General features: G+C 44.1%; 1 protein-coding gene across 6 annotated transcripts in view; it reads right to left on the reverse strand.

The window, feature by feature from the left end:
- The window catches only part of ADAMTS17 (ADAM metallopeptidase with thrombospondin type 1 motif 17), a 185,653-nt gene that overhangs the window by 61,099 nt on the left and 107,828 nt on the right, over nt 1-16,726 (reverse strand). For all 6 annotated transcript variants that reach the window (XM_080607246.1, XM_080607242.1, XM_080607243.1 and 3 more), the window contains 4 exons: nt 15,770-15,871; nt 13,956-14,101; nt 10,038-10,204; nt 9,629-9,756 (listed from right to left, as the gene is read on the reverse strand). In XM_080607246.1, coding sequence (XP_080463372.1) covers nt 9,629-9,756; nt 10,038-10,204; nt 13,956-14,101; nt 15,770-15,871 — 543 coding nt within the window. The remainder of the gene's footprint in view (nt 1-9,628; nt 9,757-10,037; nt 10,205-13,955; nt 14,102-15,769; nt 15,872-16,726) is intronic.

Raw genomic sequence — 16,726 nt, forward strand, 5'->3', positions numbered from 1 at the left:
TTGCCAGGTTCTGATGGTGACCACTGACCACAAGACTTTTGGATCTTGAGGTCAGTAAGATCAAATTACAATTTGATTGGACATCATGTTATTATTCTAATTAGTCTGTGTGAATTGTTCTCTGTCCTTGTAAGACTCCAAATTATCAGCAATTCAGTCTTAATAGACAAACTTTGGCTGAAATAAGAGTTCTGACTATGCAAGTTATTAGCAGAGATTCGGCTGTAAGTTGCAGATTCACTCTCTGTAGATAAACAGTTCCTTGGCAAATGAGTTCCCAGGACTGTCACCAGTAACACTTATTGGAACAAGGCTGTTGCGTCTCTCCCTTCCTTGCCTTCTTATAATAAAGCCAAAGGAAACTTGGAAAGAAATCTTAGAGAACAATTAAAATAATGAGAATTTTGAAAAACGGGGTAAACAGGGAAAGATGAAGAGAACTTGGGCTGTTTATCTGAGGCTGCCTGTGTGTTAAGTAATGTAATTTGGACCTGAACTCAAGCATTCCCCTTGTTTCAGAAGACACTGGCCACTGCTTAAATCCAGATGTATTACAGGGATCAAAGATTGCCAGCATTTGGATTTGTTCTGATGCAGTGTTTGTCTGCATAAATCATTAGAGACAGATAAATGCTGAAAAAGAATGATCATTAAAAACGTAAACACACACAAGTGAGATGCTGCTCATTAACTAGAGCAGTATCTAAGTTGGTAGGCAAGGACTACAGCAAAAAAAAACCACAACTGTGTAAATAGGAATTAAGTAAAGTTGAAGAGGACCATGGAGTTTTTGGCAGTTCCAATTCTCAGGGCTAAACTTCACACCCATGTCCAACAAATAATGTGGGGATATTGAATATGATTCTGCCCCCAAAACAGAAGGATGTCCCAGCAGTTCTCCTTCCAGGAAAATAAATGTGATTTATTAATGGGCTTGCTGAAAGACAGCTGGAAATCCATGCCTGCCTGCCACCCTGCTGAGATACTGGAAAAGCTGCGTTTAATTTAAGGCTCTTGTGCTATCTTTTATTGCGCTGCATTGTTATTAGCACTATGTGAGCATACAAATGAATAAAGGGAATATAATGAGTGCTGAACCACACTTATTCCCAGCGCTCCATGAGGAGTCTGTAGGACTATAACAGAGGCAGGCAGAGAACAGGGGGTGAGCAATCACATGGTTTGCATTTACGCTGCAGCTTCCCAGTTAATGGAAGCCACTGCAAGCAAACAAAGCCTCTGAAAGAGTAAATCCCCCCTCTTTGGACACTGGGGTTCAAGACAAGCCATTTCCTCCCACTTTACTCGGTCACTGACACACTTTGACTTCATAGACCTTTTCTGAGGACAGGGAAGGAGCACCCACTGAATCCGTAAATACACCCTCCAAAACCTTCGCTGTTTTTTGCCTTTCATCTTCTGCCCAGTTCCCTGATTGTGGAAGAGATGGGAATGACCCTTGCAGCTTTCCCTTTGGTGGCATCTTCCCTCCCCTCTGCAGGGCAGACTTTGCCCATCAGTTCGGGACTTTACAATTCAGGCTTCTGTCAAATTTGGGCCAGGAAATGGCTTCTTGCAAAGGAAAACTTTGACAGTGAGTTTGCTTTCTTGGCTTCGAGATGAAAATTGGTGCATTCTTGTTACTTTATGAGGTAAAAATACTTTGTAAGCACTTTACTCCTTTCTACATAAACATTAGAGCCCTTTTCCCCCTCCCAAAGCCTTCCGATCAGTTCTGAAGCACAAGCATATTTAGTAGCAGTACATAATGAAACAGCTTTTGCTAACACTTGACAATGCATTTCCACAAGCTCCAAAGTCACTTAGAAACACATTACAGTGACCACTTCAGTCACCAGCACCTCTCCTGGGAGGAAACTATCTGTCAGCAGCCCTTGGACCATTAATTGAGAGGTCTCCAGCCTTCCCCTAGGCGAGGAAGCTGCTGACATTCCAGCTCCAGGGGCCAGAGGCTTAAGCCTGAGCCCCACCAGCCCTGGGGGAAGGTCTATCAGGCCTGCGCATTATCAGCTTCCAACTGACACTCTGCTCTCTGGTGTATGTATTATATGATGCATCGTTAAAATAGATATAGACTTCCTTTATCTGCTTTCAAAAACATGAGGGCTTAATAAACAGTATGCACAGGGCAAGTCCCAAGTTACACTGCTCAAAACTCAAGTTTTCATAGTGCAGACACTATCCCTTGAATCCCAAGTATAGTTCATGGGAGCTACTTGATCTTTGTCATCTCTAACTCATCCTGCACTGCTTCCTGCACAGCATACTGAACAAGGGAAGGTGATTTATTTTTTCAATAAGCAGCAGAAGGGCACAAAGGGGAAGCTTTACATCCTGAGAAAAGACACCTTGCAACACTATCCTGTGCGCTTTCTGACCCAAGAGTTATCCTGCACGTTAGCAGCCTGAATCCATGGACCAGTACCGCCAGTATTGGCTGGATACTTTCAGTTCCAGCAGTCTTGAATGGACTGGTAAAAAGGGAAACAGCTTTCTTTTCTTACCAAGATGATCCCTTCAGGAATGAGCAACGTACTTGGAGCTCTACCATAATCACAAGAAATAATGGAAAATGAAGAGCTTGCCTGGTAGAGCCACCACGTGTTTACTAGTAGGAGTCTGTGTGTGCTTCCACCACCGCGAGCCATGTTCTCAGACTCCTGGACCTTCCCTGGACTGTCCAGCAGGGACTTGGACGGTGACATCAACAACTCTGGCAAAGGGACCGATGTTGGCATCACCCAGGAGTTCCAGTCCCTGCCTGTACTAGCTGCTGACAGCCTGCAGTGCTGTAGGACTGCTATTGAACAGCATAATTAATCAGACAATGAGGAAGCAGATTTTAAACCAAAACCAGTCCCTTGCCCGTATTAAAACATGGGAGTTCTGGCAGAAAATCTCAAGACAGTCTTTCAGGGCTTGAACTCCTCAGCATGGAGGGTCTCAACTATATCCACCGATTTCTTAGTGATCTTCGACCACAGTCTCCTGCTCTGACGCTGTGTTTCGTAACTACTGACTGACCTTTAAATTGGCAGGTAACTGCATGTGTGCTGAGCCAATGGCCTGAAATTCACTCAGCTGATACCTCAGCCCACCCTTCCTTTGCTCTCCTCCCCCCTTCTTCGCATTTTTGTAATTAAACATCTGAAAATACTGCTTGTTGGGTGGTATTTCCAGCTTCAGTCATTGCTGGCTCCAGCATAGGAAAACTCCTCCTCTTGAATGCACATCATTTGGATTCTTCTGTGTGAACTATGCGCTGTATTGCTTGGATGTTTTAAACGATATTTTTATTTGTATTTTGAATGGCTGTGCAAGAGCTCGATTGATACAGCCTGTGTGAATATGTTTTGCTACATAAACACAATTAGTTTTGTTATATACACCCACCCTATGTAAGAAATGACATTGTAGACTCACAACACTGTAATGCTTCCCATATGCTGAGTTAACTAGCTGTCTCAATGGATCAAATATAAATATTGATGCAACATGTGCCATTTTACAAATTAATCATCTACAGAGCATGCTGCTTATGACAGATTCATTTGCACTGCCAACTTTTTGTCCACAATATCCAGTGTCCACTGCTACCTCCAGGGATGGACCACATGAAACAGGAACATGCACATGTGAGCAGCTGACATTCAGATCTAAAGGCAAGAGAATTCGGATTTCTTTGCTTTAAACACAACTGCCCCTGTGGAGAATCGTGGGTGTCTGTCCGGATGCGCACGGGAGGGTGAGCCCAGATCTCAAATCAAGCAGTTCATCTCTAAGTTACTTCTCTTTCTGTTCCACAACAAACTTTGTTTTATGGGTTGGAGTCCACATCAAAGTCAGTTCAGCAAACACCCTCCTGTCATTTCCCGAGCCTTCAGATTTTATCTAAATTGGAGCAGTGCTGCTGGAACAGGAGTTGTGTGCTGCCTATTTTGTATTAGTGCTACTTTATTCACATTAGGCACGCAATTACACCTGCCCTCTGAGTTTATGTTTAAATCCCTTAGAAGTTCATGGGAATGCTATACGCAATTATTCTTGATAACCAGTTTTCCATGCAGAGAGCTTGAAGCTTTTTGTGTTGAAACCCCCATGCTTTGGCAGCAGAGCAGGCTACATTAGGAAGCATGAAAATAATAGAAAGTACTTTCCTACCCAGAGACTTTTCCCATCCCAGGAACTCCTTATGTTTTTTTTTGGCCACTTTCTGTAACTGCCCCTTTCTGATCCTTCTAAACCAGGTTCATCTGAAATGACACCCGAGGTCTGATTCCACCCTGCCTCTGCCCTGCTTTGTGCAAATACCACCCGGCTGCAGGTACCAGAGGATTTTACGTTCTTCGAAACAGGCACCTATCATGTCACTTCTGGATGAGAAAATAATATATATTTATCAGTGTATGATATATGTAGCCTCCTTCTGGTCAATTCTTGGCTGCTAAAGCCACAAGAACAAACTAAAGCCTCCAAGGTAGGTAACAATGAATTGGCTATTATATGGTCTTTGTGGGTTAACACAGAAGGAAAATAGTCGGAAACAGCATGACTTTTTTCATGTCCCACTGTGAAGTACAGGAAAAAAAAACAGTAAGATACCAACAAAATCTTGTGCTTTGTTGCTATGTCCTGCTCGCCAAAAGCCCCCAAACCTCTTTTTAGGCTCAAATTACACTCGTACAGACACAAGAATTGAGAAAAACAAAACAAAACAAACAAAAAACACTATTATACAGTAGGTTTCTGTAGCTCTAATAACCCTTCTGGACTTTGTGAGCAATACCAAATAATTTATCAAAGTACAGCACAGAGCCAAGTCGCTGTATGGAGACAAGCTACCCAGTCTGGAATATCTTGTACCACAGTTTGTAATGCAAGAATATGAATGGAAAATCATCAAGTGAGGAGGCAAATGCAGAACTGTATACAGCATAGGCAGAAAGTGGGTACTGCATACATTAGAGAAGTGTTTGCCAACAGTAGGTCCAGAAGACAACTTCACTTCATCCTCTGCCACTTGTGGCCCTCTCCTGACACTGTGTCACCCCAAACTGTAAAAACTATTTTTGAAAATGTGGCCATTTTTATGTTCACATTCACCTTTCATACTATACGACAATCGCTTTTGGAAGAAAGTAGCTCTACAATATTTTTGCTGTGCCAGGACAACCTAATGTGTGTCTTGTCATCATTGAATCATCATTGAAGGTGCTACAGATTCACCAGCAAGTTAAAATAGCTATAACATGACAAAACATACATGGAGAAAACTCTAGATAAAGCCAAAACATCTCTACCTCTTAAACTGCTAAGTCACAGCAAAGACTGCCCTTGATCTCTAACCACGTTCCGCTGTACACAAGGTCTCTCTTTTCAAAGAGACCTTAGGTTACACCCTGAAGCACAATATGTAGTCCCCACTGGAAAGTTCTTCTGCTATCATGAGTCTCTGACTAATTCTCCTTTGAAAAAAGCCAGAACAAAGTAATGCTGCATCACCACAGTCAGCTGAGCAGCTTGTCTTCTCCCCACACCACGGCTGTGTGACATCTGACACCTTTTTTTAGCTCTGCTTCTGCCAGCAGTTTGCTTCTAACATGAGCAGCATGAACAGAACGGAGAACTGGAAGAGGTTAGCAAGCACACTGCTTCCATGAACGCTGACTCATGAAATGTGCACTGAGTAGTCTTGAGGGAAAAGAAAAACTTCAGGAAATCCTCTCTGAAAGCCACCTGGAGAGGAACAGGCGAGGATAAATGCAATCTGAGGGGGAGTTTCCACTGCATTACCCCGTCCTCATCAAGACTGTAATGTCCATGCTAAAGAAAGCAAACCATGAAAGCAGGCAAGAGGGACCGGGCTGCAAGCCCGCCTGTGCACTCACTCTCCTCTCCTCAGCCTCATCAGACTGCTGCTGTTCTCCAGCCTGTTACACATTTTCTGTCTCTGGAAAACTCCGGGAAAAAAAAAAACAAACTCTCCTCACTAGAAAACAATGTGCATTTCAAGAAAATATGAAAAATGGGTACGCATACTGAACAGGGCATCTCGTTTACTCAGAAGATGGTCAGGATAAGCGCGTTTGTTACTTCTCTACCACGTTTCTTCTAAACGCATAAAACTTTGTAACACTGTCCTCAATTTTTCAGCCTATCTCATGAAGCTCTTACATAGTTTTTATTTTGTCCTAATTCTGGCAAACTTCTAACACTACCAAGAATGAAATGCTCATCCTCAAAACCAACCCTAATCAACAAGGACAGGATAAAACTGAATAAAGTATGATTTATCTCAAAGGCAAGAAGTAAGATTATAAAAACAGAGGTGACTTAGGAACTCCTGCACTAAATACAGGGCTGACTTTGCTTTCTTCTGGTGCTTCCTTGTGTGACCACAGCATTAACCAAATTTACACCATCCAGCTGCCTTCAGGTATAAGTGGTAAACACAGGGACACTGCTGCTTATAATGATTTTACTTCAAATAGTGCGGCTGACACCAAAAAGCTTCATTCACATTGTTTAGAATGGATCTCAGCTCATGGCTTTAAAATGAAACTGTAAAAAGTTCACACCATGCAATGAAAGAGAGACTCTCCTCCTTTAGTGCCCAACTGCAGTTAGGGTATGTCGAGGCTGCGAAGAATTTGTTCCTGCTTCCCTTGTCAAAACCCTCCTCTCCTTGCAAGAACAGTTTGTCTTCGCCGTGTTCACCTACATTCATTTTTCCAGCAACAACGCATGAGTTTCATTTAGGAGCATACGCTGCTGAAGGGAAAAGAGCTATTACATTTCCTGGACTAGATGTTCGCAGGCAATGGATACTGCTAATACATCTGTCACACTGGCAGTGTGTCACTCCTGCCTTTGAGAGCCTTTAACTGAAAGGATTACACAAGAAAATAAATAACAGTAATACCACCCTCTGATTTCAGCACTTATTCTCTCCTCCAGCCCCCCTGCAATGCTTGTTGCAAGGCTTTGTCTACACTGGGTAAAGAAACAAGAAGAAGAGTAATTAAATAAGTATGTCAATTAAATTCATTTAACACACAGCTAGTTTGACAAGCATCTATGGCAAACGGGGTGCACAGTCACACACAGGGATTCTCAGCACTAGATCGCATACGAGGCAGAAGAGCATTATAAATGGCTTCGCAAGGCTTTCAAATCTGCTCGGCTTGAATTGATCATTTTGCCTTTTCTCCCAGCCAGATGCAAATGGACTGAATGTTCTGCAGCTGTCATCACCTCTCTGCACAGTTAAAGGCAGTTGCCCCCAAGTTAGAGCACAATTTGCTTTTCATGATGTACCTCCAAAGCTCTGGGCTCATAAAGGTTTTCATTTGGAGGGGAGCTGGCTACTGCTGCTCACTGGAAGACGAAAATGTGCATTGCCATGATGTCTGATTTACCATTTGTGGCTGATCTGAATGTTTGGAGCGGTAAAGCTGGCCAGCCCAGCGTAATGGTCAATGGCACACAGCTGGAGGTGCACAGCTGGCCTTACTATAAAAGGTTATTAATGGGTTTTTCAGTTTTTTTTTAGATACAGCTGAAAACAGGGAAAAAATTAAGTAACTCGGGATGCACCATGAACCTGGCTCCGTGCAAGGCACGTTTTATTAAAGAGCATATAAAGAATCAGACCCGTGCTGGCTCCCCTGCAACTCGCTGTTCAGATTCTTCATCTGAATAAATCAGAAGGGCTGAATTAAACATGCCTCTTCAGCAGCTATTTGGCAGGAAGCAGCGGGAAGTCTCTTGCAGCAGTGCAAAATTCAATCCAGATAAAGCTTTTACACTTATCCTGTCACGTTACAATTAGTAAAACTGCATTATGTCCCCAAAGCCTCTCTTATACCCGTGTTAATACAGTGATCATCCATCTTCCTGCTGGGAAGGCTCAAAGCAAAAAAAAACCAACCTGCTAGTTCTTACTCACTGCTCACGGAAATCAGAAATAATGCCACATTTGGTGTACCTTGTGCCCCCAGGGCAACCCAGCGTATCTCCAGTGGAGTTAGTGGAAGTAAAGGGCAATGCTAGAAAGCTGTTCCGCTGGGTCAACGGGCTGGTTAATGGTGTAAAGGCAAACTCCTAGCGTGGGATAAAAATCTAGACTAGGATAATACTTGGGAGGAAGAACTGGCATGAAGAATCCAGCACTGGCAAGGCCGCACTAGCCGCGTGAACTGCCTTTCACATCCCTGCTGTGTGTGCAGCAAACTCTGAACACATGCTACATGATTAGGAGAGAGAAAAAACTGCCCTGCCATAGGGTGCGCAACAAGTGGCTTAAATCCAGCTGCTACTCACTGGTAGAAGCATCCAGTCTGAATGACTTCTTGTCATTTTTGAGCTTTAAATAAACATCATCATCTCTCCCATCCCTCCCCCAAACCCTGCACCTCCCGTTAGTATGGGTCTACACAATTCCACTACATTTTCAAGGAATCTAAAAGCAGCTCTAAGAGACGGCCTTCCTAATCGTTCACCATGCTGCAGCATGAACTGCCTCTCTGCCCTGCAAACCATGAAGAGCTGTATTACAAAGATTGCCCACACCTGATCTTGGTTCCATACGTAAACTGTCTAAAGACTACTAACCATCACTGCAATAGTTATAGGTCATCACTCCTTCACTCCAGGAAAAGGAAAGAAAATCCAAAGAGTTTTGGACAGAGTCCTCTTCATTTCCACTCCCAACTTGTCTGACCAGAGACAGAAGGAAATGAGCATCCTCCGGGTTTGGCAAGGGACAAACGGCTCCTGAAGGAGAGCAGAAGGAAGCCTATCCTATGCCCTTTCTCATTTTCTCTCCCTGCGACCTGAGCACAAGACAATGCAGACAAGAGGCAAAAGAAAACTGTCTTTGAGTTGCACTCCGGGTTGCTGGATCTCTTCCTCTAAACCTGTACTGCCTGCTGCTTGGAGCTTTATAACCTGTTTTGTAGGAAGAAGGGAACCTTTTTCATACTGCAGGAAAACAGGCCTTTCAAACAGTTTTGGTGGGCCCCAAGGTGAGAAACTCACCGTGGCATTATCTAGTAATGTAGTTCAAAATCATATGGATGTAGGATGCACAGGGGAAGATACCGGTTTATGCAGCTCAAAGAGCCAAGAAGTAAGTGGTATCAAAAAGCTTCCTCGGTATTTCTAGATAGGCCCCAGATAGAGCTGAAAACCCTTAGAGCAGGCTAATAACAATTCATATTTCAGTTTGCAGCATCAACATTTTTTCAGTGGTTCTTCTAGCAGCCAAAACGGAGCGGGTAAGCAAGCCAGATTTCCATTCCCATCTGCTTCCCTCACAGAAGTCCCTTCCCACCCACGCCATTTGGTGACTACACACAAGGAAATGTGATCACTGGACGTTCCCAGCTGTTCAGCAACCATTTCCTACCTTGGGCGTTTATCATAATTCTCAGACCAAGACACGGGGCTGTGGAGCACTTGCAATGGATCCTATAAAACACGGTCACCCTCTCACCTCAGAGACGGCTGCCCAGCCACCCATACCAATGCCTCACCTTCTAGGACATACATAGCTACCCCGGGTCAGACATAACACTAGGAGTAAAACAAGAGAAAGTTACTCCACCTGGCACTTGCCATGTACACAGAGGTCAGTCTCGTAAGGCCCACATGGAGTACCATCAAGGACTCTGTCTGCCACGAGCACAGGAGAATCCTTCCCCAGTGGAGAACAGAAGAGCTCACATGGCTTATCTGGAGAAAGAAATACAAAGCAACTGACTTTAGGAGCAGCACAAACGAGTTTTTGAGACAAAGGTGATCAAGCAATGTAATTCTGTTAAGAAGAAGGCTAGAGGAGCAGCATGGAAGCAATAAGAACACGTTATTGTAATCCATCTTTCAGATGCAGCTAATGGAAACATTCTGCAGTGTTCTCACAGACAACTGGGGGTCTTGTGGATGAAATTACGACAAGTGAAAAAGCTGCAGAGAAAAACCAGCGAGGAATTACAGAGGAAGCTGAAAAAATTTACCATCAACGATGACAGCTGTCAGGAGGCTTTTCTTCTTGTTGGTGTATCTGTCGTGGGCCTGGCACTGCTGGTCTCTGAAGCTCGGCACACCTTTGGGGCAGGGCAAGTTCTCACACACGGTGTGCTCCACGCTGGCTCCACGGCAGTTCTTTCCGCCTGGCCCCGGGCTATCGAACAAAAGACAAACCAAGGTCAGCAGGAACAGCGTAGCTACTCACAGGCACACCTTCACTGAAGTTTTCCTGTCCAAGGCAATACTGAAATAGCAGGAAGGATCCTTCCTCTCAGACATTCGTTGCTGGAGGGCAAATCTTGCTCTCATTGACTCTGACAGAAAATTATTCAAACTCCATGCTGGATCTATAATTGGCTTATTAGAGCGGATGCTCTGCAGCGTTTCAGAAGCATGTTCTTTTGTAGTGTCCCATACACAGATCAATAAATAGGTGGCTGACTGCACATCGTACACTTCTGCTAAGAGGTAATCCATCCACTAACCGGCCTTCTTGAAAGATACAGACTATTTAACTGTATTCCGGTCACAAAAAAAGGGATGTGGCTGATTTTACACTGCTGACCTAAATTTCAACTTCAACAGCGGTCCATTCCTGTCCTAACCTGTTTTCTGATGGAGCAGGCAAATGGCTGAGAAAAAGCAGAGAGAATGGGTGTAAGTGTATGTCTGTTTGTATTCACCAGCAGTTTCAGAACAGGACTTTGAGTAAGGCATTCCCAAACTGTGAGCACTGCCATGATATGAGGTCTGATTCCTAACATTCCCTGTGACTCAGACCAGGTTTCTTAAGTGCTGGTGACTTGTGACAGTCAGGCTTTGGAAGGTGCACTGAGCATGACACGTAAAGTCTAAGTACTCATTATATTTGTACAATGAGACAGTTCAGAAGATAATTTGTGGTTCCAACACAAATGCCGAAGTAAAGTATTTATATTCTTAATGGGGAACCTAGAAGCACCACGGTTACGTTCCTGTGCCCAGGATCACACCAAACGCACAAGGCAGAGGCAGGCAACATGGAGTATTTCACCTTTTTCTTCCCACCATTTGCTTCGCTCCCTGCCTCAAACACCCATAACAATGGAGACACAGCAAACGTCTCTTCAGCACGTTTTCTAAAGTTCTGTTTTCAGCACCTTGAAACCAAAATAACACAGATGTAGCTATAAGCTGTTCCGCAAGTAGGGTGTCCAGAAACAAGTCTGTGCAGCAGATAATCACCACCCATGAAAACCATGCCATTTCACATATTGGTTTTTAACAATGCAGGAGAGGCCACTGATTCTGCATCAGCATTAAGCATCCTCAAAATCTACGTATTCTCATTTATGAATCCCCAGAGAAGGAAAACTCAAACTCTTAACAAATGCCTCTATTTTGTTTCTTCACAAACAAAACTAAAGCTAAACCAGAAAAACCCTACATGATGCCGTAACACCACAGAAAGTCACCAGAAGAACAGCCTGTACAAACGCCTGTTTGCACTGCTAACACCTCTCCTCTGCCCCAGAGGCATACAAGGCCGCAGATGTGCTGAGACTGATGCCGAAATCTTGGAGGATTCTGTCAGTTGCCTTAGTCTGGGCAAGCACTTGGTCCAGATGACGAGAAGCATGACACTGGCTTCTTCCTGCCTGAACCCCGCGCTCACATAGAGACATCAGACGTGTGAGCTTCAGTTTCAGCACCATCTCTTTAGCTATGGCAAAAGACATGAACAACAAAAAAAAGGCAGAGTGTACAGAGCGTAAATGAGCCTGTGCATGTTTGTGTGTACATGCACGGGAAAAAACACAAACGCAAGATAATCAGAATACCCAAAAAGTAACAGAGTGCTCTCTGGAGAGCACAGCATCAACCTGATGACCACGAAGACACAGCAGAACTACTACTCACTGTGTTTTCATCAGCAGTTGTTTGGATTTGAATCTTCAGGTATCATTAACTCATGAAGGACTTTCTATGAGTTTGGCAATGCAGACTGGAAGCCAGCAGCTCTTATTATTGGTAATGGTCATTAGTAAAAATAAAGGCCTCAAGCTCTGTGTAGTATGGGCTGGTGGCACTGCCTAGGATTTCCCACAAACAGTGTAATTCAAAACCATCCTGATACGCCCCTGAAACAGAGACTGAGAGGTTTCCTGGTAGGCACCTTCACAGCCATCTTCTACCATTCCACCCTATTTCTGCCAAGAGAATCCACCCGCTAATGGGACTGAAGAAATCAAAGTCCCTTTATACCACCCTGAGGCTTTTACATGACAAGAGACGATGGGGGAAGGGGTGAGGATCTCGTTCTCGTGTTCTGTGTAAACCACCATTTTTTCCTTCAATCCCACTGCATGACAATAGCCCAAAGGCTAGACCAGAACACAAGGCAGTAGAGCTTGGAAGTCTGCACATGCAAACTGGCTAATGACACACTGCCTTACAACCATTTGGAGGCAAGGCATGCAAGTACTCATAGAAATTACAGAGAGGAAAAACCAAATTAAACAGTGAAGCAACTGGTTTAAAAATACTGATAGTCCCACAGGCTCAAAAGTCAGCTGGCAGGAGTACAGATTCCAGAAAAGAAAAAAATCCCAAGAACAAATACACATAAACGAAAAGATAAATCCCTTAGCCAATACTTTTGGACAGTGAATAAACCAGCTGCAGAAGAAGTGGGCTGACGCCAGAAATATGAAGCAAAAGAAGATCACGTGTGTATCCCCAGCCAAGAATGTATATGAGCAAGAGAATTTTAAAATCAGTGTGCAATCTTGGAGGGAGCATTTCCTGTAATTTAAGGAACGATGATGAATGGATTTAGGTTCGGTCAGTGCTGTGGTTAAAGAGACTTTTTGTAGCTGACAGCAAAGAAAGCAGCTCAGCCCCTTGTTCAGGAAAACGAGTTGGCAAAAATCAAGCTTGGACACTGCAGACACGCAGTTGCAGTTCAGCCTTAAGGAGAGGAATAAACAAAAGTATCCCTTTTACGTGAATATATCTCAGCAGCAGCCAGTGGGTGCCTACCCATCACCTGGGCATGTCTTCAAAGTGACTGTGGTGCTAGCCAGAATCTCAGCCCTATGTAAAAGAAGGTTCCTGTGCTTTATCTGTGAATAAAACCTTAAAATATAAATAAATTTGGAGATGCACAACTTGGCGGGCTGCTCTCAAGACTGTGAGCACTCTCGTTCATCTCAGAAGCTATAATGCACTCAGAGGTGGCCATTTAAATGGCCACAGAGGTAACCTGTTCAGGCCTCTCAGAAGACGACTTCCAGGCATGCCACAACCGACCAGACGGATGAAGGATGGCACATGGGAGATAACATCACTTACATTTCTTCTTGAATCTGAAGAAAGCCAAGCCCAAGCAGGAGCCAAGCAGGGTCCACTCTGTGTAGAGAACACTTTTCATATGCAGCACATGCCGATGTACAGAATATCTCAGGGTGCCTTACCAACACAACCATAGGACACTGCCCACTGTCAACCACTCTACTGTTTCCCAAGCCCACAGGGACAGCCGAAGCCAGCATTGCCTGCAAAACTGATCTCTAAGACGTATTGGCTCAGTTTGCTCTGCAGATCCAGATTGCCCCTTCTCATCCACTGCAGTGCAGAAGAGAAAACACAGCATCATTCCTCTGCCAACCCACAGGTCTTTAATTCAGTTGTATCTATATCTGAATCATCGCAAAGGGCCACTTCCAATGGTAACCCTTCAAGCCACTTCCACAGCACATGCTTTGCTCCGAAGTCACTCCTGGATTCTGACCTGGTCCTTGCTGGTGAACGCCAGGTCTCGTGTCCCCCAGGCAGCTCTGCTACCCATTTCTTCACTGAACTCTTGCAGCAAGGTTTACTAAATGCTACATGCAAAAGGAAATGAGCATTATGTCAAGACTTACGGGGGATTGTCGCACTTCCGCTGTCTGAATCGCACTCCTGTGCCACACGTCCGGCTGCACATGCTCCACTGACTCCACATGCTCCAGTCTCCATCGACGTGCTCAGGGATGGGAGTTTTACTGACACACTCCCCAGCTCGGCACCACTGAAATGCAATTGCGTTAGCACAGGCTGAAAGGAAGCCCTGATCTTGCAAACAATCCTGTACTGGTGGACTTAAAAGGATGTCTCAAAGATTACAAAAGCCCATGTTAAAGTTTCTGGAAATTCAAGGCTTCTGTGAGATGGAGGAGGAGAAACACAGAAATTAAGTGTCACCCTCAATCAAACCCTGAAGGGAATTCTGTCATTAAAAAATAAATCACAGAAATGAGCCCCTTCATTTGTAATGCGGGTAATTATCTAAATGCTAAGACTTCAAGCTACACTCTTCACAGAAACTGAGTTCAAGAACTTATACCCCAAAGCAATGTCTTCATCAGCAGCATTCCCGGTATCTACAAAATCATTGAGGTATTTTGACCCTAGCTTGGCTAAGGCCCCAAAAAAACTTTGATTCTAATAGGTTGCACTGGCTCCTGACCAAGCAGCAAACTCAGCCCATTCTCTTGCTCTGTCCAGGATATGATACAGTAAGCAACTGCAAAGCATTCTGACGAACAAATCACTGGACTCCTGTGGTTAGAAAAACATATATGCAAAAACATTTTGTCTCAATTTCCTTGTCATGCTTTCCAGAACATAGCTTTTCTTCTCATTGTTTATCTTCTATTTGCAAGCAAAGAAAAGGTCTCTGATCTTTGATTTTAGCAACAAGCTTTTAAGGTTTTCTCTTTCTTACCTCCCCAACAATGCAGCACACAATAAATACCAGAATCCCAAACTACTAAGTAGGGAGGCTGGTGGTTACCAAGCCAGTCAAGTTCCTTTGTAGCTTTAGGAATTATCAGCCACAGTGGGAGAAGGAACCATGCACATTTACGAACCACGTACCACCTAGCACAGCCCATTGCAGAGGTTAAACAGGATCACTTAAGCCAACTTCTGTTAGCGCAGCTGGGAGGTAGCAGCTGAGCCTCAGTAACTCACACCCTTACAGCACTGAAGTTGGCTAATGGAATGATGAAGTTCACTGGAGGGAGATCCACTAACCTGAGAGCTTACTTTGTGGTTTCTGTAGCCATTTTCTCCATTGACCGGGACTCTGGAAAGTCCGTATATGCCTTAGTCATCTAAGCATATACACACAGTACAGCAAATAACACTTCAAAATAACTGAACATCACCCAATTTGAACTCAACATATTTTGAGCTCCTTTTAGAAACTGTGAAGTTTTTAAGTAGCCTCTTGTTCTTTCCCCATTTGCCTCCACTCCCCAAATGCCAACCTAAATGCTCTCCATACTTCCTGTCTCAAATACAGCTAAGAACACTACTACCTTAGCTTGTACTGAAAAAACACCTCACCCTTGAAACATCACCTGCAGACCTGCCAGGAGCGGGCTACCACCTCGTGTGGCTCACAGGGTGCTCAGGCTGTGCAGTTAGCAGGGTGAGGCATGGGGTTTTCCTGGAGTGTTTGTGTAGGGCCTAGACCACAAAAGCTTCCCTGTTGAGGTTTCCAGAGGCTACTGGAACACACCTAACATACAATCAGAAAGATCTAACCCAATCCAGCTGTTAATTGAGCAGTTTCTGTAACAGAATTGGTATAAAATAATGGGTTCATGGTAAATAGTGAACATCTTGGAAACAATATTCCAGGGACAATGCTGGAAAAAACAAACTCACTGCTGCTGAGAGTTTTGATTACCTTGTCTGCGCCACATTCAGTGCCATCCAGAGGGGGATCCAACTTTGTTTTACAGGATGTATCTCCTTCCACCAGGCACCAGAGCCCAGCACACATCAAATGCTGTAATCACAAAGCAATGAGGTACAATTATTACTTCTGGATGTCAGTTATCATTATGGGATACACTGCAAAGCTCAGGCAGTCTCTCTCATGTGAATCCAGAGGCCTCTAGTTGGTTTGGGAGCAATTATTTTTAAGGGTAAATTGTCATGAAGTGTTGGGGCTGGGAACATAAAAGAGGTTGATGGATGCCATTGTCAGAAACAGAAACCACCCTAAATGAGAAGTACATTATTTAAAGAGATTTCTTTTTCACTAGAATAAATCTGGCCCATTAAAAAGGAAGCTGGGAGGACATGATGAGAGCTTTGGAGCCATGCCACATGTTTGGGTGTCTGAGCTCCTTAATTACTTGTATTTTTTTTTAGAGGTATTCAAGCAACTAAGCATGGTAAAGCCCAGTCAGCCCCGTTTGTCCTGGTGGTTGCTATAATCAGCTAGCACTGACCCTTGGGAGAAGAAGATCTGAAGGAGGAAGGAGAAAGAAGAAAGGATTTCGTGGTGTGCCATGCAGCAGAGGAGCTTGGTGATAAGCTATAAGCAGACAGGCAGGGAGAAAGTCAGGAAGGGTTTGGTGGTGAGAAGTAGCTGCTAGAGTCCATTGTGCTAGAGAAGGTGAAAAGTCAGATGCGAGGGCAAGAGCAGCACGAGGTACCGCATGTCTTGCTACCAGACTTGAAACATGTTCTGCCTGCCATTACTCAACACTGCTGCTCTGCTCAGGCAGTGTGTGTTAGAGGGATATTAATGCTGACCACATTTGCGTGATCTGTCAGGTCAATAACGTTTTCAGAATTCGAGAAAAAGAACCGGGAGAAAGGGCCTTTACGTTGTTAACATTTTCCACAGCACCCA

This window comes from Anser brachyrhynchus (genome assembly GCF_964034855.1).
Source record: "Anser brachyrhynchus genome assembly, chromosome: 11".
Classification (NCBI taxonomy): domain Eukaryota; kingdom Metazoa; phylum Chordata; class Aves; order Anseriformes; family Anatidae; genus Anser; species Anser brachyrhynchus.